At 45.5% G+C, this 25,796-nt stretch overlaps 1 protein-coding gene across 1 annotated transcript in view; it reads right to left on the reverse strand.

Moving 5' to 3' along the window:
• LOC143924351 (caspase-3-like) overlaps window positions 1–25,796 on the reverse strand; it is a 123,506-nt gene that overhangs the window by 73,351 nt on the left and 24,359 nt on the right. Inside the window, exons 4-6 of the mRNA XM_077448625.1 lie at window positions 18,005–18,143; window positions 4,695–4,745; window positions 4,561–4,613 (exon numbers count right to left, since the gene is read on the reverse strand). Coding sequence (XP_077304751.1) covers window positions 4,561–4,613; window positions 4,695–4,745; window positions 18,005–18,143 — 243 coding nt within the window. The remainder of the gene's footprint in view (window positions 1–4,560; window positions 4,614–4,694; window positions 4,746–18,004; window positions 18,144–25,796) is intronic.

Here is a 25,796-nt window from a genome sequence, read left to right on the forward strand (position 1 = left end):
AATAGCAATTAAGGCAAACTCTGCAGACAAAAATAGAACTAGGCAGACCGCAATACAGAAAGAACCTTTAAGCTGAATGCAGCAATCTGTATCTTGTAGCAACTGCTGTCTCCTATGGCAACAACTTCTGGCACAGTATCCTATGGTAGATCTTCCAGATTAACTCACAGTAATCCACTGCAGATCTTCTAGCCGTCTCTCTCACTAGACTTCTTGGACTCTCAGCCACCCACTGGATTCCCCAAGCTTCACCCACAGCTAACCGCTGTACTTTATCTTCAAGCTTTACTTACAGCTGCCCACCATACTACTTCAAGCTTTACTCCCAGCTACCCGCTGCATTCCCGGATGAGTCTCCACTGAAGCTTTCCCACTTACTTCACTGTCCGTGGCTAGTGAAGCGTCTTCAGAACTTCATCCCTTCCAAACTTGCCTCCTGCAACAGGAGTGGTCATCCCTTTGTGGCAACTGCTGCTCCTTTACCTCTGACAATGAACAGGCTCCCCTCGGGGTGAGCCTCTAACACACGCAGGTCTGCCCCAAGCTTTGGGCTTAATCTTGGCTGCTCCTCTACTGCAAAACCCTGAACTGCTGGATAGGCCTTTAATGCACCTAGCAGCCAGCATGACTCCTGGATAGGCCTCAGGCTTCAGGCCTAGCAACCAGGAGCTTCTCGACACACACCCACTCAGGCCACAGCCGCAGGCAGGAAGAACCCCACGATCACCTGACTCCTCCCAAATAAATAGCCTATCCCAGCATACACAGAAGTTAAAGAAACTCCTGCTGATTGGTTGAGACAACCAATTTACCCATCACCTGAATTTATGGTAATCCATCATTCAAATGCCAAAGACAACAGTGCCACTTATTGACAGAAGAGAGAGACTACACTAAAACTCAGACTTAGGACAGAAATTAGTGGATCAACCTACCAATTAGCCAGGCTTATTACCACCTAGCACAACTAGATTTATTAGCAGCCCCGTTTAGGACCAGGGTGCTACATAATAGTGACTTATTGTGGCAATAAACTAGTATGCAACATAAATAAAAATCAACATAAATTATAGTGAATGTGGCCACTTTTCAGTGGCAAATGTGAAACAACAAATGTGCTTATAATGCAACCAGTCCATTCAAAAAGGGAGCATGCCAAAAACAGTGTGTGATGGTAACTAAAATTACACACTTCCGTGTATTCAGTGTTCTTCACAGAAAAATGCAAGTGCCCTCCACCAGTCAAACTATGCGCTCACCTCCCCGAGAGACCCCTCACAGGATCTAAATGTGCCTTCACCTTAGGGGTATATATTCACTGGATGCCAGCTTCTCTGATGATCCTGAGACTCTCATTCAGCTCAGACAATATAACTCCATGTATTATCACACGGACATAAGAAAAACTAATATAGTGCTTTAACTGTGTAAAAGGTTAAGCTTTATTAAAAATAAAAAACACACTCACATTTGCCAGTGCATGTCCTCCAGTGCACATGGGTAACTCACTTGGTACATAGTGGGTGCAGGTACCCTTTAGGGTCACTTAGATATCCGTAGGTGCTCAGCTGTGTATTCACCAGAAGCTAACAGTCTTTTGTTACAGGTCATGTGACTTTCTCAAGAGGTTGTGACTTTCTCAAGTGACCTTGAGAAAGTCACGTGACCTGCGATGAAACACGTTGGTCGGAGCCTGTGATGTCATTGCGCATCACCAGGAAGTGACTGTTAGCTTCTGGTGAATACACAGCCGAGAATCTGTGGATATTGAAGTGACCCTAAGGGGTACCTACACACCCTATGTAACAAGCGAGTTACCCTAGTGCACCGGAGGTAGTGCACTAGCAAAAGTGAGTGTGTTTTTTATTTTTAATAAAGCTCAACCTTTTCCACAGTTAAAGCACTATATTAGTTTTTCTCCTGTCCGTATGATACATACATGGAGCTGTACTGTCTGAGCTGAATGAGAGTCCCAGGTTCATCAGAGAAGCTGCCATCCAGTGGATATTTACCCCTAAGAGGAAGGCGCATTTAGACCCTGTGAGGGGTCTCCCAGGGAGGTGAGTGCATAGTTGGACTGGTGGAGGGCACAGGCTACTCTCTGTGAAACACTGACTACACGGAAGTGTGTCATTTCAGTTCCCATCATGTTGATTATTAGTTATGTTATGTTTTAGTTATGTTGCATACTAGTTTATTGCCGCAATAAGTCACTATTATAGTATTATATTATTGATGCTGTATGGATTGAATTAATAGGAGGTCTCACCACCACTGTTACAATATATAAGTCATTAGTGTGCATATTTACGGTTGCCAATGGGTGGTACCACTATCACTGTATAGCAGGGATATGCAATTAGCGGACCTCCAGCTGTTGCAAAACTACAAGTCCCATCATGCCTCTGCCACTGGGTGTCACTTGCTATGCCTCATGGGACTTGGAGTTGTGCAACAGCTGGAGGTCCGCTAATTGCATATCCCTGCTGTATAGAATTATATTTGGTTTTGTGATTTATTCAGTTCTGAGGAGGTAACACTTCACTGTTATGCTTACAGTTTTATACATAGTTTATGTGGGAACACTATTGATGTAAAGCAACAACCTCCTATAAACCTTGTCACAGGTGATTGCTTTAATTTAATTTATTTTATTTTTACACTTGCAAAGTAACTCATAGTAGTGCAGATGTTAGATAATTATTTCGTATTGATGAAGATGTTGTGTAGAAAAAAATTGCTTGGGTTTGCAGTCTTATTTAAAGTACAACTAAATGCAAACCTTTTTTTTTAGTTGGTCCGGTTTACCATTATAATTGAAAGCGAAATTAAGAGAAAATCACACATTATGGTTTGTCCCCAGAAAAGTAATAGAGGGGAAATCTTCCAATGGGGACACTTCTGGTGGCCTGGGGGTCCCCAAAGTAGTCCCTTAATTTGCACAATGAGACATTGGTGGCAAAAAATATATATTACATACAGTCTTTTACATTAAGCTGACCTCTTTCCTGTGTACATCTTAAAAAGATTCCGAGCATGCATTCCTAACATGCATGGAATTTTATGCGTCAGAATTGTGTTCACGCTCAGAATATCCAACAATGGATTTTGTTGTCAGAAAATTTGACATCCTGCTCTCAAATTTTTGTTGTCAGAAATTCCGACAGCAAATGTCCGATAGAACCTACACACGGTCGGAATTTCCGACAACATGCTCACATCAAACATTTGTTGTCGGAAATTCCAACTGTGTGTATGTGGCAGTAGAGTTATTGCGACCAAAGCGTTGTGGCCGATGTATAGGGATATCAATTCCCATAAGCCAGGGGTAAACGGGACCTTTGTCAAGACAAACTTGTTTTTATTTCTCTCTTCCTTAAAGAGGAACTGCAGTCTGTTCACATATTTTGTAATAAAAACATCTTTGCCATTCTGAAGCTTCCCTCCAACCACTTTGAATATAATATGTTTTAACTGTGGGCAGCTGAAGCTGCTGCCTGTTCACTTCCTGTATTTGCACAGACACAGAGAGGCACACCTCCAGCTCTGCAGCCCTGCAGCTCTCATTGACCCTCTTATGATTCATCCCCCCTCCCTTCCTGGAAAACTCTCCCCAGAGTGAGAGACAGAGCTGTGCATGATGTCATAAGCCTAGGCTAATGACCAGGCAAGAATGAGGAAGTGGGCTGTATAAGGTATTTACTGGCAGAAAAAAAATGTTTTACTATCCAAAGTTAAAACAATAGGGCTGAACATTTAATAGATGGGATGATGAAAAAATGACTGAAGGTCCGCTTTAATTATATCTGTATAGACCTTTCAGATTCAATTCGAATTGGATGTTGTCAGTGCCTTTGCCCTTGAGTGAAAGCTCAAGTGCTTAGTGGTCATTGGTTATTCTGACTATTGTATTTATAATGTGCTCATGTATTAGCTTGTGTCTGCCACAGGGTTCTTGTCTGCCTAAGGCAGAGGTCTACAAACTTTCAAAACAATGGTCCAGTTTACTGTCATTCAAACTATAGGGTGCCAGACTGTGGCCAGTGGGAGTAGAAAATGCCCTGGCATCAGTAGGAGTAAGCAAAGCCATAGGCTTGGTGGTCAGTGGGAATAATAAAAAAAAAAAAAAATACTTCATTGGTGAGAGGAATAGTGCCACATAATTGTTGTCAGTGAGAAAATTATTTCCACATCCCTGATGTCAGTGGAAGAAGTAGTATCCCATCATTGCTGTCAGTGGGAGGAATAGTGCCTCAAGGGGCAGATTAGGGCAAGCAAAGAGCCACATCTGGCCCGCGGGTCGTAGTTTGGAGACCCTTGGCCTACCTAAGGGGTACTGTGTGGCCCTGAAATGTCAGTGTTTATGCTACATACTGTATCTTAAGTTACAACTTGTATTGCTAATATAAGTGTGCTGGCATCTGTTTCGTTTTATATCTGTCAGCCATGGTTAAAATGACAGAATCACTTTAAACAATATATTAATATAAATATTAATCATTGTGTAAGATTTTGCAAAAGAATACAGTATATCACATCATTTATGCAGAATTGTCTTACTTTGCCTCTTCCAGAATCATCTTTCTGCTCCTCTGGCTGATTAGTTGGATTCTCTAAGAGGAAGTAAAATAAATACAGGACTTAACAATAAATCTGATTACAATAGTATTGATTTTTTTTAAATGTATCCATACCTTGGATTGGTTTCTTGTCCTTTGTGGAATCGAGGTCTTTTGCTTGTCTGACTGTAAAAAATAAAACACCTAAGGTCATTTACACTGTAAAAAATACACATACTTGCAGAGAGAAATATAATTTGTGTGCCTTAAAGCTGAGCTCTGGGTTCAAAACAAAAATACTTTTGCAGTGGGCAGCCCCTGCACTGCAAGGGTTTATTGTTTGTTATGTCTGGGAGTAATTCTCAACTTATTCCTTGCTCTGGCAGGCTTCTAGCATTTACCTTTATTACCCAATGCTCCAGGTTGTGGGTGGGCTGAGCTCTCACTGTCCTTATATACAATGCAGAACTATTGATCCTGCATTGTATGTGATCATGTCACAATGCAGTCCCCAACCAGAGCACCTTAGAGAAAAGGCTTCCATGGACTGGTCGCACAGTATGGAGGAAGCCTACCAGAGCGAGGAATAAGGTAATTATTATCTCTATCCTTAGACTTAGAAAGTGGTTCTTCGGTGCTCTATTAAAAAATGTAAGTCAGCAGCTACAAAAACTATAGCTGCTGACTTTGATTAATTAGACATTCACCTGTCCCAGGATCCAGTGATATCCTGACCGGCCAGTTTCTTCAACAGACTTCGATCCCCAGTAGAAAACCAGACTCACTTTTTTTAAAATAAGCATTTTTGTCCTGGTGTTTTAGCTTTATGAATGAATGAATGAATGAATGAATGAAATACTTGTATAGCGCACAATGCGAACTGAATCGCCTCTAGGCCCTGTGGCGAGCTTTGATCATCTGCTAAAAGAGGAAGGTCTTGAGTTTTTTCCTAAAAGCCAGGTGATTTTCTTCCAGGCGGATGTTGATTGGTAGAGCATTCCATAGCCGAGGCCCTTGGACAGCGAATCTCCGATCCCCCTTGGATTTATACCGGGCAGGAGGAGGTTTTTGTTGGCTGATTGAAGACTGCGGTTTGGTGTGTAATGATTTATTTTCTCCATTAGGTATTGCGGAGCTTCTCTATGCACGCATTTGTGGGTGAGGCAAAGGGTCTTGAACGTGACTTGAATATTGAACGGGTCTTGAATATTGACTTAATTTACATTAATGCTTTTAATGTTTGAATTGTGGTCTATTTGTGAATTGCACTATATTTTTTCCTCTTTCAATTTCTAGATACAGTATGTCTCAATGTTGGTACTCCTAACACTAGAATTAAACCACACATTTTTATACAGATACTATATGAAAGAAATACACAAAGTACACCAAGATTTAAGTAAGGCCGCGTACACACGGGCGGACTGTCCGCCCAACTAGGTTCGTCAAACAGTTTGACAAACAGTCCGTTCAAAATTTGCATGAGCGGACTTGACCACACACGACGAACGAACAGTCCGCTGAAAACTTGCGCGATGACGTGAACGGCACGTACGACGGGACGAGAGATTCGAAGTCCTATACACTGCAATGCAACCTTCGGCGTGTAAATCCTTTCTGAGCATGCGCGGAACTTAGTTTGACGAACAAGCCTACACATGAGCGGACTGTCCGCTCAAACCAAGTTTCAGCGGACAGTCTTACGGAAATTCCGAAAAACTTTGTTCGTCAGACTGTCCGCTGAAACTGTCCGCTGAAGCCCACACACGAGCGGACTGTCCGCTGAACAGTGTTGGACGAACAGTCCGCCCATGTGTACGCGGCCTAAGAATTCACATCACCCTTGTATTCAAATAGAATTTGCTTATCTCACAGTTTAGGTTTAATTGTATTGTGTGTAGAAAAATCTAAACTACTGTCTGGTTTTACTACTATTTGGTAGTCACAGATTCACCCTCACTTCTTGTCCTGTTTACAGTGGTTTTACTAGATAGGAAGTCACAGACACTCTACAACAGGGCCACTTAGTGGATTTTATTAAGGATTTTATTAGGATACTATTTATTTTATTAGGATGTTAGTGGAATTTATTTTATTATGATCCTTCAGTCATATAAGGGGGCTGGATATACATGTGGGTGGGTACAGTGTGGTACAGTGCCAGTAGCACACACTCAGTCTAGATGCAGTTGAAAAACTTGTATTGAAGTCAAAGAACAACAGTTCATAACAAAGCCCAGTGGAAAGAGGCCCAACTGGGAAACACTCATGGATGACAACAGCATGTAGCAGAGCAGGTTTCAGTCATGCTGACAGAGTCTATCTGGAGGTACGGAATACAGCCTGGCTGGTCCAAGTATCCCCACGTGACAAGCGTCTGTGGTAGTCAGTCCTTGTTGATCGCCAACTCTGAGTTACTCTGGGTTACCAACGATATGCCCCATCCTGCTTCTTCACCAGGGCCCCTGATGTTGGGGATGGAATTGCAGCAAGCTGGAACCAGGTGGCAGCCCCCAGGTATGCCAAGCTGAAGAAGCAGAGATCACTTGCATGTGCAAAGTACAAACAGCTGGAGACAACAGGAAATCCAGGAGACAAGTCAAGGTTGGGATGGGAAGCAAACAGGCAAATACGGAGAATGAATGGGTACACAGGTAGTCTGGCACATGATACAGAAGTAGCAAGCAAACAGGAGCTCAGAGCACCTTGAAGTTGCTCAGGCAACGTGGGCTACGTCTCTTATGCCGCAAACACATAGTTGGACTTTCCAGCAGAAAAAGTTTGACGAATTTTTTTCATCGGATATTCCGTTCGTGTGTGGGCCTCATTGGACTTTTTTGTTCAAAAATTCTGACGGACCTAGAAATAGAACATGTTTTAGATATTTCCGACTAAACCAATTCCTATCGGGAATGCTCTGACGGAGCATGCTCTGAAGCAAGTACGAGACGGCAGCTACTGACTATTGATCTTCCTTTTTCTAGTCCTGTCTTACGTGTTGTACGTCACCGTGTTCTAGACGGTCCGGACTTTGGTGTGATTGTGTGTAGGCGAGGCCGTTTCAGTGGAACTCCATCGGAAAAACCGTCAGAGTTTATTCCGACGGAAAATCCGGTCGTGTGCACGCGGCATTAGCGGGATTAAACCCTTCCAAGACAACATTGTACACCAGAATTGAAGGGAAGGGCTGCTTTTCCACCTGATAAGGGGTATGTTCCCATTTGGGTTCCAGTTTGCTACCTCTCTCATTTTTGGTATTTTTCACCAACACCCATTACAAGCGTTGGACATGATTCTCAAAAGCCTTGGAAAAAATTATGATATTGTCCAATAGCCGCTCGCCAAGTTAAGGGTAGAAAAATATTTGGCCTGCCCCAACGCCATCAGTGATTCCTCTACCTGAGGCCATGGGTAAGCATCCCTGTGGATGCAGGTGTTTAACTTGTTATAGTCCACACAGAACTGTAGGCTTCCATCTGTCTTTCTCACCAGCCCAAGGGCTGTGTCTCTCCTGGATTACCTTGCTTTGCAGCATGTTGAGAAGCCTTGAACTTCTGGCACAGAGTGTGGGGGGGGGGACCAATCCCAGGTTGGTGGAACGTCCCCCGTATGAATTGGGTGGTCAATGGCTTCTGTAAACCTGTAGTCCTCTGGACTGGCAGCAGAGACCAAAAGGTGCTTCTCTAACAGTTGTTGTAGCATAGTTTTCTGTGGCAGGGAATAGTCCTGGAAAGGAATGTCCAGCTGTTCCAGCAGCAGCTTGTATTATGACTCCAACGAGGCCATGGGTACATGTGGCCTCTACCCCAGGCTACGCTTCCAAGATGCAGTGACAGGGTATTATGTACAGGTCTGCTAAAGTGGCATGGTTGGGGAATATTATCAGGGTGGTCCCCAGGTAGATGACCTGTACCAGGATCTTCCCCTTGTGAACCAAAGACAGGGTGCATGCCATTGTCCGGGTGCCACTGGGTCTTTGCGGGTTCTTTTATCATGGGGGCCACTTACATTTTCTTGTGGGTCCTTATGGGAAGGGACCAGAATTCTTCTTGGAGGTGTGCCAGTAACAGCTTCTGTTTAGGAGGTGTACGGACAACCCCAGCTTGCCTGGCCACCCTCTATTGAGATTCAAAGCCCAGATGATGTTGAGCCATACAGCTTGCAGACCACAGCCCTGTGCCCACCGGCCAGAACATTCAAACTTGGCCAGAAAGCGGGTCAAGTCCAAGTCTTTAACACTTTCATGCCCAGAACAATGGGCACTGAATAGCTGACTGGACCATGAGTCACTACCACTCCTACCTGATTCACCACTTGGTCATCACTCTGGATCTTCACCCAGATGTTGCCTTCCACCAGGATGGGCAAGTTATTGGCTGCTTTAAGGGATAGCCAGGAGAGATCCAGTTAGTCGATGAGACCCAGTGTTGATTAGGCATGGGACCTCCAGTCCATTGAAAATGACAAACCCCTCTGGGCTTGGGGCAGCCATAGTATGTGGTTGGCTGGGACTGTGTGTCTGACCCAGGAGCTGTTAGTTTAACTGAGCCTGCTTGTGTTTTTAATTTCAGACCTGCCCCAGTTCTTGCTCACATGCGTATAGCAACCACACTGCCAACACTTACGTTTTTCTTCTGAATTCCTCTGTAGAAAATTTTGCCCTTAGGGGGAGGAGCCAAATATTGTTGACGCATAAACACCTATTGTTTCAGGGAAGCCACTTCCAACGTGAGTTCTCTTAGTGTTTTCTATGTGGCAGACAGCGGCGAGGGGGCCAAGGCCTCTTCTGGCATATGCAGCGGATCATACATTTTGATCACTGCAACTGTTGCCGTGGCATTCTCCTGTTTCCGCGCAACCACGTCCACTACAATGTTATGGAAAGAAATAGTGGGTTGTACTGTGGCCTGAATCCCCTATTTCTGCACAGCCACATGCATACCTCTTTTCCAGTAGTTTCAAGGAGTGTTGGAGCCCCACTGCAAATGCATGAGACTCACGTCCTCCTGTTGTCTCTGACCCTCAGCTCCGGGACCATAATGTTTTCTCTGAACAGACCCTCCAGGAGTGCCACTATTTGCTCCAGTGTGCCCGGTCCTCGTCCAGCAGAGCCATTACTGTTTGTCGGACATCATCCTCCAAGGAGTTAGTGGCTAGTTCTACAGTAAGCCAGGTGGGAACCTGGTACAGATGTGCAGTACTCTCTAGTCTCTACTTCCATTCTGCCAGGAGCATATTGGAGCAACTGAACTTAGGCATCAGGGCTGATACTAATTTTGCCATGATGGTGCCTACTCCTACTTCCGCACCTACTGCGAGAAGTAACATATTCTGCCAACTGCACCAAGTGTGGATGGGTGCAGTGTGGTGCAGCGGCAGTGACATACACCCAGTCCAGATGCAGCCGAAGAACATGTATTGAAGTCAAAGCACAACAGTTCACAACAAGCCCGGTGGAAGGAGGCCCAACAGGAAAACACTCACTAATGACAGCAGTGTGTAGCAGAGCAAGTTTTAGTCGAGCTGACAGAGCATGTCTCGAGGGGTGGAATGTGGCCTGGTTGGTCCAAGCCCAAGTAGGGAATTTTCCAGGAGAGTGGCAAATCCCTACACTTCCCCTCCTTGTCTGAAAACTTTCCCTACCACTAATACTGTCCCTGACAGACAGATGATGTGTCCCCATACTACCCATGTGCTAGAATGTGCAGCAGACCCAGGAGTCAGGGGCTTAAATAGACTCTGCCACACCTAATGCCGCATACACACGAGCAGACTTTTCGTCGGACTAGGTCCGACGGAACGAATACGCTGGACAATTAGATCGTGTGTGGGCTACATCGGACCTATGCTGTCGAAAAATCTGACGGACTATAGATTTAAAACATGTTTCAAATCTTTCCGATGTTCTTGAGTCCAATTGAAAAATCAGTTTGTCTGTATGCTAGTCTGACGGACTAGGGCAGCTATTGGCTACTGGCTATGAACTTCCCTATTCTAGTCCGGTCGTACGTCATCACATTCGAATCCGTCGGACTTTGGTGTGCTTGTGTGTGACAAAGTCTGTTTGTTTGGAAAGTCTGTCGGAACTCTGCTGAAAGTCCTTTGGGAAGACCGTCGGACCTAGTCCATCAAAAAGTCTGCTCATGTGTACGCAGCATAAGATGGCCACCAGAATCACATGAGTGGAACCACGTTCCTTTTAACTTCTATTCCCTTGGCAATACTGCTGCAGTTGAGTGCCACCTGCAATGGAAAAAGTGGACTGCGCATGCCTACATGCGAGAATGTCCAAAATACTGGACCCTTACATCCTGAATGTTCAACTGTACACCCCTCACATTTTTGTAAATATTTTATTATATCTTTTCATGTGAAAACACTGAAGAAATTACACTTTGCTACAATGTAAAGTAGGGAGTGTACAGCTTGTATAACAGTGTAAATTTGCTATCCCCTCAAAATAACTCAACACACAGCCATTAATGTCTAAACCGCTGGTAACAAAAGTGAGTACACCTCTAAGTGGAAATGTGCAAATTGGGACCAATTAGCCATTTCCCCCTCCCCGGTGTCATGTAACTCGTTAGTGATACAAGGTCTTAGGTGTGAATAGTGAGCAGGTGTTAACTTTGGTATTATCACTCTCACTCTCTCATACTGGTCACTGGAAGTTCAACATGGCACCTCATGGCAAAGAACTCTCTGAGGATCTGAAAAAAAATTTTTTTGCTCTACATAAAGATGGCCTAGGCTATAAGAAGATTGCCAAGACCCTGAAACTGAGCTGCAGCACTGTGGCAGAGACCATACAGCAGTTTAACAGGACTGATTCCATTTAGAACAGGCCTCGCCATGGTCAACCAAAGGTGTTGAGTGCACATGCTCAGCATTATATCCAGAGGTTGTCTTTGGGAAATAGACGTATGAGTGCTGCCAGCAATGCTGCAGAGGTTGAAGGGGTGGGGGTCAGCCTGTCAGTGCTCAGACCATACACCGCACGCTGCATCAAATTGGTCTGCATGGCTGTTGTCCCAGAAGGAAGCCTCTTATAAAGATGATGCACAAGAAATCCCACAAACAATTTTCTGAAGGCAAGCAGACTAAGGACATGGATTACTGGATAAATGTCCTGTGGTCTAATGAGACCAAGATAAACTTATTTGGTTCAGATGGTGCCAATCATGTGTGGCGGCAACCAGGTGAGGAGTACAAAGACAAGTATGTCTCCCCTTCACTCAAGCATGGTGGTGGGGGTGTCATGGTCTGGGGCTGCATGAGTGCTGCCGACACTGGGGAGCTACATTTCATTGAGGGAACCAGGAATGACAAGGTGTACTGTGACATACTGAAGCAGAGCATGATGCCCTTCCTTTGGAGACTGGGCCGCAGGGCAGTATTCCAGCATGAGAATGACCCCCAAACACACCTCCACACCGACCACTGCCTTGCTAAAGAAGCTGAGGGTAACAATGATAGACTGGTCAAGCATGTCTCCAGACCTAAACCCTAATGAACATCTGCGGGGCATCCTCAAAGGGAAGGTAGAGGAGCGCAAAGTCTATAACATCCACCAGCTCCATCATGGAGGAGTGGAAGAGGACTCCAGTAACCTGTGAAGCTCTGGTGAACTCCATGCCCAAGAGGGTTAAGGCAGTGCTGGAAAATAATGGTGGCCTCACAAAATATTGACACTTTGGGCCCAATATGGACATTTTCACTTAGGTGTGTACTCACTTTTGTTGCCAGTGGTTTAGACATTAATGGCTGTGTGTTGAGTTATTTTGAGAGGACAGCAAATTTACACTGTTATAAAAGCACTACTTTGCATTGTAACAAAGTGTAAGGGCCGGTTCACACAGCGAGGCGCGGCGAGGCGTCTCCGACTTGCCTCGCCGCGACCTGCGGGGACCTCAGCGGCGACTTGCAGAGGACTTCTGTATAGAAGTCAATGCAAGTCGCCCCCGAAGTCGCCCCGAAGTAGTACAGGAACCTTTTTTCTGAGTCGGAGCGACTCGAGTCGCTCCTCTCAGAACGGTTCCATTGTACAGAATGGGGGCGACTTGCGGGAGCGAGGCGAGGCGAGCCGTGTCGCCTCGCATCGCCTCGCTGTGTGAACCGGCCCTAATTTCTTCAGTGTTTTCACATGAAAAGATATAATAATATATTTACAAAAATGTGAGGGGTGTACTCACTTTTGTGAGATTTTGTGATGGTTCTAATTTACTAGGTCATAGTAATAGTAATAGTTAGTCACATTTATCTGGATTTGTTCTGTAATGCGGAAGAAGTTTCACATCTCATCCAATCTGCCTATTCAGTTCTAATGAGTGGAGGCAACATTCCCCCGCTATTTATAGTTATACTCTTATCCAGTCACCATGGAATGTGTCAAGGCAGATGTTGATTGTCTAATAACAGAAAGGAAGGTGTGAAAGTTTATGAAACTACCATGTTCTGTTTACATAATAAAGCTCTTTGGTGCCAGAGTCTGCAACATGTGTTAACCCTTCGATTTACATAGCTAAGTATGTGAATTGTTGTTAAATTTCCAGGGTAGAGCTGTTAAAATGCCATTATATGTCAGTGACAGATGATGTCAAAGACCCTTCCCTTGTTTAGGGATAGCTGTTTCAGTCTGTCAAAGATGGCCTCATTCATGCCTCTTATGATTCAGTTGTCTTCTTTGTTCAAAATGTGCAACACACTGTCCTCACAAATAATGTCCCTTTTCCTTAACTACTTCAGTACAGTACACTTACACCCCCATCCCGCCCAAGCCAATTTTCATATTTCAGCGCTGTCGCTGTTTAAATTACAATTGCATGCTACACTGTACCCAAACAGAATTTTTATAATTTTGTTCCCAAAAATAGAGCTTTCTTTTGGTGGTATTTGATCACCTCTGCATTCTTTAGTTTTTGCTAAACAAATAAAAAAATACCTAAAATTTTGAAAAAAAAAGAAGGTTTTTCTTTTGTTTCTCTTATAACATTTTGTAAATAAGTACGTTTTCTCCTTCACTGATGGGCATTGATAAGGTGGCACTGAGGGGCACTGATAAGACGGCACGAATGAGGTGGCACTCATGGGCACTGATTGCCACTGGTAGGCGGCACTGATATGCAGCACTGATGGCTATAGATATGCGGCACTGATGGGCACTCATGGGTGGCACTGGTGGGCACTGATGAGTACTGATAGGTGACACTGATGGGCACTGAAAGGCTGCACTGATGGGTACTTATGGGTGGCACTGTTAGGTGACACTGTTGGGAACTGATAGGAGGCACTGCTGGGCACTGATGGGCACTGACATGTGGCACTGATGGGCACCGGTATGCGCCACTGATAGATGGCATTGCTAGGCATCACTGATGGCACAGGCAGGCATTGGGGATGGGCACTGATTGGCAGCTGCCTGGGCACTGATTGGCATTTCCCTGGTGGTCTAGAGTGGCATACCTGGTTGTCCAGTGTGGTGTAACCCCTGGTGGTCCTGGTAGCATCCTGGTGGTCCTGGGTGGGCATCTGAGGGGGGCTGCGCTGATAAACAATCAGCACAGACCCCCCTGTCAGGAGAGCAGCCGATCGGCTCTCCTCTACTCGCATCTGTCAGATGCGAGTGAGGAAAAGCTGATCAACGGCTTTTCCTGTTTACATCGTGATCAGCCGTGATTGGACACAGCTATCGTGATAAAGAGCCTCCGTCAGAGGGTGACTTTGGGCCTGGGCTCGGGTACAGTTGGGAACACCTTAAGGACTGTGGTGGAAGGGGCAGTAGAAAGAGGCAGCTGCAGCCAGGAGAGCTGGCAGGACCTGAAGAGGGCTAACTGGGATCAGTAGCCATAGCAAAAAAAAGGATTTTCTGCTACATCTGTGGGGCCCGTGGTCCCAACCTGCAAAGGGCATTTGCTGAGGCCTGGCTCAGTCAGTGTCAGGCCTAACCAACAAGTGGATCCCCAGGGACAGCTAGCACTAAGTGTTGTGCTGGAAGTAACTAGAAGTAACAGTCTGCAGCAAGTGATGAGCTGGTTGAGTGAGGAGTGATGAGCTTTAAGCAAGTTTATGCAGGAGAAAGCTGAAGGAGTATGTACAGGGAGTGTACAAAGTTGTTCCAAAAAAACGATTGTTGTTTATTCACACTGGGCATCCCATATCTCTCATCCCCATCCAAGTTATACCCCTCAATAAAACAAAAAAAACAAAACAAAGTTCATTGACTGCTTTATGTCTTGGAGTGCCTGAGAGTGAGTGCCCCTAACAACTGAAGTTGAGTCAGGGAACTGCACTTTTTTCCACTTATTGAGGAATTGAACTTGAGGAAGGACTAAAATGCTCTGCCTGCATTCAATGCTATAGAATCAAGTGCCGCTGCCCATAGTAACCAGCGGGAGCCGATTGTCAATTATTGCTGCCTGCTCACCCAGTCGCCCTAACCGCAGCTGGGGGTGAATACTTGTGCCTATCCTGCAACTCAGGAACTGTTTTATTATGTGCTGCGACCCATGGCAACCACGATGGGTGATCGCGCCTATGGATTACAAATATGTCCAGCGTTCTGCTAATGCTGGACATTCTGAACTTTTGCTTTAAATTCCTGTAACAGTAAAGTGAGCCTATTGCCCGGGGTGATCGGGGTAAGCCTGCCAGTGCCTACGGGCGAGACTAAGCTAAGCATGTTCCTTTCAGGGAAACACAGGCTACTAACTTTGCTGTTGCTACTGGCAACCACCAGAGAAGTCAGCGGCCATCTACTTTCAGTTGTTTGGGCAGTCAGTGCTGAACAACATGCCTGGACAAGTCCTCCCTGTCGCAGAATGCCTGCAATCTTCAGTTAATCCAACAAGGGGTTACAACAGCATGTTCAGAGAGGGGCCTGCCTATCAGTTTTACAGATGCCAGTTTGTCTGGAAGCGAGGGAGCGGTGGCATGCCCTAGAGGAGAGCCAGTATTCCCTGCTAGCAGCAGACATCATGAGGCAGAGGAGAAAGATGGTGGAGGGTGATCGCATACTCTCAGCGCTGACCTGGTTACCTGATGTGTAGGAATGGATGCTGGTGCCTGTTCAGTTGGAGCATAACGGGGGATTCGGCCTTGGGGTGATTGAGGGGATGGAGCGGCTGTGCCTGCTTTGTCCAGACTACCTGATACCGACCTCGGTGGTTATTGCCTGGGCCCGGGGCAGTCATTGTGGCGAACCACTTACCTGGCTTGCATCCAGCCAGCAGGAGCCACAGTACTATAGCGTCTGAGCTCAGTGACTCCCCTGTGAATATTAGCGACTTAAGGAAAGAGGAGTCTGTCGTGGCCTGCGGTCTGGTCGGGGACCCGGTAACTTTGAATACAGAGTTTGGGTCCCTGAAGAGATTAGCAGAGTGGTCATCTCCTGATAGCAGCTCGGAGGAGGAATGGGAGACAGAAGGTTCCCAGGTCCTGGAGGTCCCATCCAAGAGGGGGAGAAGAGCCAGACTCTGCTAGGAGGCCTGAAGATGCTGCAGGAACCCCCATCAGTAACAGACAAATCTTTATTAACAGATCATCCACCACCAAGACCAAAGCAGCTGAATACTGACAGTGGGTGCAGAGGTCCCTTGATGCCTGTGACCTACCCGGAAAAGGAAAACCAAGGGAGCTGCCCAGATTTTCCCAGTTCCAGCGGGAAGTACAGCATAGAGTAGCTCTGGAGTGGGGTCTGGACTATCCTTATGTCCCTCCTGCAACCATGTACATCATCGAGAACTCATGGGGAGAGTGGGAGGATCACCTGGTCTGGGAGTATCTACACGTCCCCAAGCAGTTGTGGGTGCCAGAATGTGAGGAGACCTGGGCCCATTTTGAGGACATTTGTAAGGAATGGTTGCTGGGTAGGTACATCTACAGGGACAGAGTGATGGTTGTCAAGGTGGGACGGCCTAAGAAGAGCCACTCCATCAAGGAGGAAAGGGGTGTCAGGAAGAGATTGCTTGACCCACACTATTATGCTTGAAGGGACTGTTAGAGGTACAGCCATCATAAATCAGATGACAGTGGGCTAAAGCCCAGTTTTGGCTGACCTTGGTTCGGGCTCCGGAAGGATCCTGACAATAATATCGGGATCCACCCAGATGCCTTATTGGCAGATGGCTCAGCCTCTCAGCTTCTGAGAGTCCAAGCCAGCTGCTCCCACTCCCTCTTCACCCCTGGGCTCCAGTGAGTGCTGGAGGGGCAGAGAAGAGATCGGTAACTGACAGTCAGTGCACTCTGTTTAGCGTGGACCGAGAACTGAGCAATCAGTGGTCATGTGATCCCTTTGGCAGACTGATGCTGCAGCAATATATATGTTTGTTTTTTATTCCTACATTTCTCCTTTTTCACAGACATTTTAAACTTAAAAAAGGGATTGTACTTTGTGTACAACACATGTATACCTTTAAAGAAATTCAGCTGAACTGAGAAATGTAATCACTTGCCGACCAGCCGCCACAGTTATACTGCAGGGGGTTGGCTCGGCTACACAAATTGTCATAGGTATACGTCGGGCTCATACACGGCATTCTGTGGGCGCGTGCGCACTGACGTAGGCACGCACGCGCTTCCATTGGCCACCGGGGGAGCCAATCAGCGGGTCTGGTGGATTCGATGTCCGCCGGACACCCACGATCGTTCCCTGCAGTGACAGAACGAGAATCCGCCTGTGTAAACAAGGAAAATCTCCATTCTGACAGTGAGATCACAAAGATCCTGTCTATTCTGCTATGCAGGAAGACGGATCTGTGTGTTGTCCCAGTGAACCCTTCCCCCATACAGTTAGAACACAGAGTGAGGCAACACAGTTAACACCTTGATCTCTCCTGATGTTAACCCCTTCCCTGCCAGTGTCATTAGTACAGTAACAGTGCATATTTTTAGCACTGATTACTGTAGTAATGTCACTGATTCCAAAAAAGTGTCACAAATGTCTGTTAGGCGGCCGATCTGTCCACCGCAATGTCGCAGTCCCACTAAAAATCACTGAAATAAATAATAAAAATGCTATAAATCTATACACTATTTTGTAGTCGCTGTAACTTTTGTGCAAACCAATCAATATATGCTGATTGGGAATTGTTTTACCAAAAATATGTAGCAGAATACAAATTGGCCTAAATTTATGGATACATTATTTTTTTTTTACATTTTTTTTTGTAAATGTTTTAGAGCAAAAAAGTAAACTTTGTTTTTTTTTTCAAAATTATCGCTCTTTTTGTCTTTAAAGCATAAAAAATAAAAACCACAGAGATGATCAAATACCACCAAAAGAAAGCTCTATTTATGGGAAAAAGGGCATCAATTGGGGTTCGGGTACAGAGTCGCACGACTGCGCAATTGTCAGTTAAAACGACACAGTGCCGTACCACAAAAAATGGCCTGGTCATTAAGGGGGTAAATCCTTCCGGGGCTGAAGTGGTTAAATAAATTACAGATACCTTTATTTTCGTATAATTCAATTTTCTGACGGAGGTCTTCACGGCCAATTACAGCTAAAGTATATTTTAATTTTTCCAGGTTACTTTCACTCAAAGATGTATCTCTTTCCATTTCCGTAAGCACATCCAACATGGATACCTTAGCAGTAAAAACATAAAACAGGGTCAAATTATTTTAAATATAGATGTTAATTTTAAATATACAAAGTTTTTAGTTTAGTTTGCATATGGTGCCCTAATTTTAGATATGCAGGAAGATACAATATAAAAACAAAAATTCTGGAAATTAGAAATTTCTATAAAATTCAAGTGGTTGTTTGCAATCCACCAAATCCAGTCCTGTAATCAATTTGGCAGGGCCAAATATTCACAACCCAATAGATTTTATTTTTAAATAAAAACCCGCCAACTTCTCCCATGAACTAAATCTGAAATCTGGTCCTTTAAAGCAGCTGTAAAATGCCACACACTCTGGTGTCAGTGAGTAAGGAGGTAAGGACATTAAACATTTTATTAGAATGGGACTGATGTGGTAAGAGGCCCATAAGAGTCAGGGGTAGAGGGGGAGTGATCTTCACAGCATATTGGGAAGTTTTTGCAGATCAAATCATCATATCTGCAAAATCTCTGTTTGGGCACATTGACACAAAAGGAGAACTGATGACAAAATATAAAAGTGTATTTTTGTGACCCATACATAATCATGTATTCTAGAGACATCGGAAAATGCAACCTTCTTTCATTCATTTACAGTTTACATTTTTTCATCAGAACTCCAACATGTTCCTCTGTTAAACTAGCAAACATTTTAAAGTAGGTCAGGAGTATCTTTTAGGCCTCTTTCACACTTGTGCGACTTCAAAGTCGCACGATTTTGTCGCGATTTCGCAGTGATTTGGGATCAGTACTACTTTGTACGACTTTTGCCACAACTTTGGCATTAATCAATGAAAACATACATGATGTGAGGCAATTCCTTTTCCTGCCATAGTTGTTTCTAGTTCCTGTTTACTTCCTGGTTGTTGTGGTGTGGTGTGTTGTGACAGAGAATGTTTGCTACTCAATATATTGCCACAGGAGTTGTCATTGCTGCTGCAGCAGTAGCAATGCATGAGGAAGAAGAGGAGGAGAAGTGGAGGCGGAGAAGACGTCGATATTGGGTACATCCCATCATTGCCAATCGTGAAGATGGGGGTCAATTTTGGATCCTCTATAACAGGGGTGCCCAACCAGTGGCCCGCGGAGCCCTCTGATGTGGCCCTCAACCTTTTGCCTCGGGATGGCTGGTTGGCAAGCCCAGATCGCAGGTTCCCGACCCGGCATCCCAGAGCATCAGTGTTGTGAATGAAGCTGGCGGTAGAGGAAGCAAGCAGTTGCTTAGCAGAGACACATAAGACGATGCTTCCTGTATAGCGCCACATCCTGTCACAGGCGGAGTGATACCAAATGCACTCTGCCTGGAACAGCAACAGCTGGTGATACCCGGTATGTTTAATACTATAATAACAGTGTATATATGGGCATATCTGTTCTGCAGTGGTTACCAGGCTGCTTTCAAACTGCACTGAGCCATAGACCTCTGTTATTACCTACAGGTTTGATGCGCTTTCAGAAAGTGCACAACACCTGCAGGATATAATATATTTCTATGGCAAAGTGCAGCTAACCCCAAGAAAAGCCAGAGGCTCTGGGTAGACCAGAGCACATCAGTGTGAAAGCAGCCTTAGGCCCCTTTCACATGATCGGTCCAACCCAATCAGACCCTCCATTCACCTCTATGGAGCGGCAAATGTAAACAGACTTGTGTCCGTTTACACCTGCATACCTTCAATCCAATCTGCTAAAAGAAAAAAAAAAAAAACAGAAGGGGATCTGTCGCCTTCCATCTGGGTGGATCAGAGGGCCCATAGAGTAGAGTGGGCTGTGTCCGCTCTGCATATGCTGAGTGTACAGGGACCTGTCACCCGCTCATTGTGGCCCGCGACTGCTTACCAAGTCACTTAAGTGGCCCTTGCCCTTCAAAAGGTTGGGCACCCCTGCTCTATAATGATCTTCGTGCACATAATGAATTTTTTTTTAACTATACATGGATGTATATTGAATAACCAAATGTACTTGGGAGGGACTACTATGCTGAAAGGATTGGGTGGGACAAAGGTCAAAAAGCTGCTTGTGCTTACAAAGTTGTACTGAAATAGTGTCTATATTATTCAGGTATGATTTGCATGCTACTTGAGGGTTTAACATTGATGTTGCATGAAATTTGCATGAAATTTGGACCAAAGTAGTGCAGGGACTACTTTGAAGTCAGCACAACTTAAAGTCATGCCAATATGAATGATAGTCATTGAAAATCACGGAAAATGACTTGTTATGCTAATTTGCAGTCCCAAATCATGGGACAAGTCGTATAAGTGTGAAAGGGGCCTTAGGGCTGGTTCACACCAGCAATTCACTACATCGCGAGGCTGCTAATGTCCGCTGTGTAGGAGCAGTAAGGGTGATGCAAATTGCAGTTTCGTTTTTTTCATTTTTTTTGTAACTTTATTTGAGGTGTCACAAAATTACACTTCATTCAGGTCTCCATACAGCAGCATTTTGCCTTGCGCTGCACTGAGATGATATGTGGTGCTGTGCTATGTGATGCCAGGGGCGGACTGACCATTCGCCAACACGGACACTGCCCGAGGACCCCGGGCCACTAAGGGGCCCCAATCAGGGTTGCCAGCCTCAGTAAAACCAGGGACAGTATGTAAAAATCTTTTTTTTTTTTTTTACATCTGTCTATGAAATGTCCCTTACCGACATCCTTTTGGTCTAAAAATCCAGAGATTATAGCTGCCCCACCTCTCCAGTACCTTCTTAGCCAATAGAAACAGGTCTGTGTATACTGTGTGATTGTATACTGTGTGCCCCCATAATCTCTGATTGCCTGGGGGCCCCATAATCTCCTATTGCCCGTGCTTCAAGAGCCACCACACACAGATGTATCCAGGGCATGGACTACAACAGGGGTGGCCAACCAGTGGCCCGGGGGCCACATGTGGCCCATGGAGCCCTCTGATGTGGCCCGCGACCTCCTGCTCTGGAATGGTGGGTTAGCAAGTCCAGATCGCAGGTTGCTGACCCATCATACCACAGCATCAGTGTTGTGAATGAAGCTGGTGTTAGAGGAAGAAAGTGGCTGCAGAGCAGAGCCCCATAAGCCGATGCTTCCTGTACAGCACTGGCTTTTGCCACAGGCAGAGTCTATGGCAAAGTTCGGTTAACCCACAGGATAGACACAGGTGCACTACGCTGCACCCACGGTGTAAGTAAACCGCAGCACATCAGTGTAAAAGCAGTTTAGGCCCTTTTCACACGATTGCCCCTACCCAATCGGACCCTCGATTCACCTCTACAGAGTGGCAGATGTAAACAGGCTTATGCCCATTTACGCCCGCCTGCCTCCAATCCGATTCTAAAAATCTGATTAAAAAAAAATAGAAGGGAATTCATCCCCTTCCATCTAGGTGGATCGGATCAGAGGGCGTATAGAGTAGCTGTGACCTGTCATCCATGCGCTCGGCTCATTGTGGCCCACGACTGGTTACCAAGTTGCTTAAGTGGCCCTCGCACTTAAAAAGGTTGGGCACCCCTGGACTACAAGTTTCACATTCCTTGTGTCAAGTCACTCCTAAACCAGAGACAACGTCATAAGTGTCTTACCTGTCACTCTGTGTGTAATGAATCTATATAAAATATAAAACTTTTTGAATTGAATTACTGAAATAAACTTGAAAATAACTTTTTTGATGTACCTGTATATTGGTACTTTAATCTTAAGAAATATAAAATTTGTATGGGTATTGTAATAATGCATATTTGCTATTTATTATGACAGTGCTACTGTATGTGCTATGAAATATATGTGGATATGACATGAAAGGATAACCTTATACCACATCTTAAAGTGGTTGTAAACCCTGTACTACCACTTTTACCTACAGATAAGCATATAATAAGGCTTACCTGGCTTTAGGAGTTATTCCCTGTATCCGCATGTGCCAAAGTCAACGGCACTGAAGAAATGTCTCGCTTGTGCCATTTCTTCAGTAGCTGTGCCGTGACTGTCAGCTCCCGCGCTCATGTGCGGGAGTGACATCACCGCGGCTCTGGCCAATTGCAGCGCCGGAGCCCACGATCCTGGAAATAACTGCAGGAGACATATCGTCGGCCACAGCTGTGTGCGGGGACCGCTGAATACTAGCTCATTATGCCTTTGTCTTGCAGGTTGTTTTTTTTTTTTTAGAGTTTACAACCATTTTAAGACTGTGTTCATATTCATAATTATTTTTTTACTCAATTGACAGATGGAATTGTGTATACAATTGGAATATGAGTGCCCTCTAGATGACACAATTTACTTAAAGAGGAAGTAAACTCTCCCACTCTGATGCTTCTTTTCATTTAGTCCATTATAATAAGTAATTATCAAACTATAGCCACTGTAATCCAGCCCAAATCGCATATTACTTACTGTTTAAAAAACTGTTTAAAAAACTTTTTTCCCGGGGTTAGGCAGCGCCATCTTAAGTTTTGTTTTCTGAGTCCACAGTGGAGTGTATTTCCGCCCTTACATTGAGCACTTCCTGTACTGTTAACCAAGCCTCCTTCTCAATCCAATGTTTCTATGGCAAACCCTGCTTCCTTGTTTATAGCTGACTTGTTTTATTTCATAGTATTTACTTGTGCCATGTCTAATGTTTGCCTTTGTCAGTCTTATCAGCTTCAGCTGATAAGACTGCATTAATGGCCAAGTTTACACTGCATGTCATGTCACATGGTTTCATGGTGTGTAGGAGGAAGCTCTGAATGATTCTGCAGCCTCCTGGGAGTTCAGTGGTGTGCTGTAGGAAGTCCTGATAACTGATAACAGATAGATAAGCACATAACAGATAGATAAGCACATAGAGAGTGTGCCCAGATCTCATGGGAGATCTGGGCATGCTCAGTGATGTCATTCTAAAGAACAAAAAGGATTACAACAATACTAAGCAAGTAGATATTAGCACGGCCCTGGCATATTAGCACGGCCCTGGCATTGTGGCCGGAGAGAGCGTCGAGTCAACATCTCCTGGAGAAGAAGGAGAAGAAGAAGAAGAAGAAGAACGGAAGGCGGCGGCGGCGGCGACAGAAGACCGGGCCACCGCCTGTAAAAGAGCTATAAGAAGGCGCGGTGGCCCGGCAGAAGAACCGAAGATGGGGACAAGACCCCCGAAGTCGGGAGAAGAGGCCGGCGGCGAGGAAGAAAGCCGGACTCCTCCGCTAGCAAAAGAGCTACAAGAAGATAGCGGAGGAGTCCGGCGAGAAGACCCCCGAAGACGGAAGACCCCCGGAGCTGTGCAATAAAGTATTTTATCTCGTGTGTTGTGGTTTTTTTTGTACTTTTATTTTACAGGTGAATGGGTAGGGGTACATTGTACCCCATACTCATTCACATAGGGTGGGGGGCCCGTATCCGGGGGCCCCCTTATTAAAGGGGGCTCCCGGATTCCGATAAGCCCCCCGCCCGCAGACCCCGACAACCAACGGCCAGGGTTGTCGGGAAAAGGCCCTTGTCCTCATCAACATGGGGACAAGGTGCTTTGGGGTGGGGGGGCTGCGCGGCCCCCCTTCCCCAAGGCACCCCCCATGTTGAGGGCACGCGGCCTGGTACGGCTCAGGAGGGGGGCGCTCGCTCGCCCCCCTTTCCTGGCCGGCCGGGTAGCGTGCTCGGACAAGGGTCTGTTGTGGACTTGGGGGGGACCCCCACGCCGATTTTTTTTGGCGTTGGGGTTCCCCTTTAAGTCCATACCAGGCGGCGGGGCCAGCGACGTCTCCTTCGCGGGCCCGGCCTACCTGGATACCCGCTCGAAATGAGCGGACTTTTCTCCGGGCGGGAAAAGTCCGCTCATTTCAAAAGTACGGCGGACTGGCATACACACGGCCGGATTGTCCGCCGAAATGCGAGTACGACGGACAGAATTTCGAAAAAACCGAAATTCTTAGTACGCCGGACTGCACGCTGAAAAAGTCCGCTAAAGCCCACACACGAGCGGACTGTCCGCTGAAATGTGTTTCGGCGGACTAAGTACGCCATACAGTCCGCTCGTGTGTATGCGGCATAAGTGAGCTGCCGGCTTCTGTTACCTTTTCGCACATGCTGAATAGAGAAGAGAGGGGATGTGGCAGCTTGGTACTTCTTTGTGCAATTACTCTGGCTCCCTAATGTGAGTGCAATTTATGTTTTTAATCAATAAAATTTGTTTTATGGGTTACACTATTATTATTATACAGGATTTATATAGTGCCAACAGTTTGCGCAGCACTTAACAAAATTAAGGCAGACATTACAGTTACATTACAATTTAGTACAAGAGGAATCAGGGGGCCCTGCTCGTTAGAGTTTACAATCTATGAGGCTTTCTTCTGTTTTTTGAGTTTAGCTTTGTTTTTTTAAGTATATCCTGTCACTTGCATATCCATCGGATACACACCTGTAGCAGCCAAATCGGATCCTAGATTGTTTTGATTCTTTATTGGCCCTTGTAATAAGGGCCTAGTTTTAAAGGCTAAGTTCACCTTTTTTTTTTCTTAAAATTCCAGCCCCCCTATGCACCAATATAGCATTAATGTACTTCTTTTGAAAAAATAAAACAGCTTTCCATTAATTCTACACACACTTACCTCACTCTCTTCATAGCTGTTTAACCTCTTGCCGTCCGCGCCATAGCCGAATGACGACCACAGTGCGGACCTGACTTGCCGGGAGGCGTCATATGATGGCCTCCCCTTTGCACGCTCCCCGCGTGCCCCCTGCAGGGCATGTGCGGCGCGCCCTGTGATCTCGGGTGATCACAGATCTGATCCTGGCCCCTTACCATGTGATCAGCTGTCAGCCAATGTCAGCTGATCACATGATCCAAACAAAAGCTTGGTAATTGTTTTTTTCTCTCCTCATGCTGACTGCGTGAGGAGAAAAAAAAAGCCGATCTTCAGCTTATCTGCAAGGGACATCGGTCCCGAAGAGGAAGAGGCAATTCTGCCTCATCTGTGCCACCAGTACTCCCTGCCAGTGCCACCTGCCAGTGCCCACCAGTGCCACCTATCAATGCCCATGAGTGCCATCTATCAATGCCCACAAGTGCCAATCAGTGCCACCTAGCAGTGCTTGCCTATCAGTGTAACCAACCAGTGTCGATCAGTGCCCATTATTGCCGCCCATCACTGCCACCCATCAGTGCCCATCACTGGCACGTATCAGTGCCCATCACTTCCACCTCATCAGCGTACATCAATGAAGGAGAAAAATTACCTGTTTGCAAAATTTTATAACAAAATATAAAAATAAATGTATATATTTTTAAAATTCAGACTTTTTAAAAAATTTTAACAAAAAATTAAAACCGTAGAGGTGATCAAATACCAGCAAAAGAAAGCTCTATTTGTGGGAAAAAATGCAAAAATTTTGGGTACAGTGTAGCATGACCGCGCAATTGTCATTCAAAATGCATCAGCGCTGAAAGCTGAAAATTGGTCTGGACAGGAGGGGGGGTTTAAGTGCCAAGTAAGCAAGTGGTTAAACACACTGCTCCATTACTTCTGCCTTACTTCTTGGTCAGACTTTAGGTCATGCCACAGGAAGGAGTTGACCTGCTGATCTCATTAGCACACATCCTGCATCATCTACCCTCAGCTGGTCAACTCCTTCCTGTGTCATGACCTAAAATCTGACCAGGAACGCGTGTGGAGAATTAATGGAAAGCTGTTT

The sequence above is a fragment of the Lithobates pipiens genome, unplaced genomic scaffold (genome assembly GCF_037356315.1).
Source record: "Lithobates pipiens isolate NorthernLeopardFrog02 unplaced genomic scaffold, aLitPip1_a1.2 Scaffold_22, whole genome shotgun sequence".
In the NCBI taxonomy this organism is placed as follows: domain Eukaryota; kingdom Metazoa; phylum Chordata; class Amphibia; order Anura; family Ranidae; genus Lithobates; species Lithobates pipiens.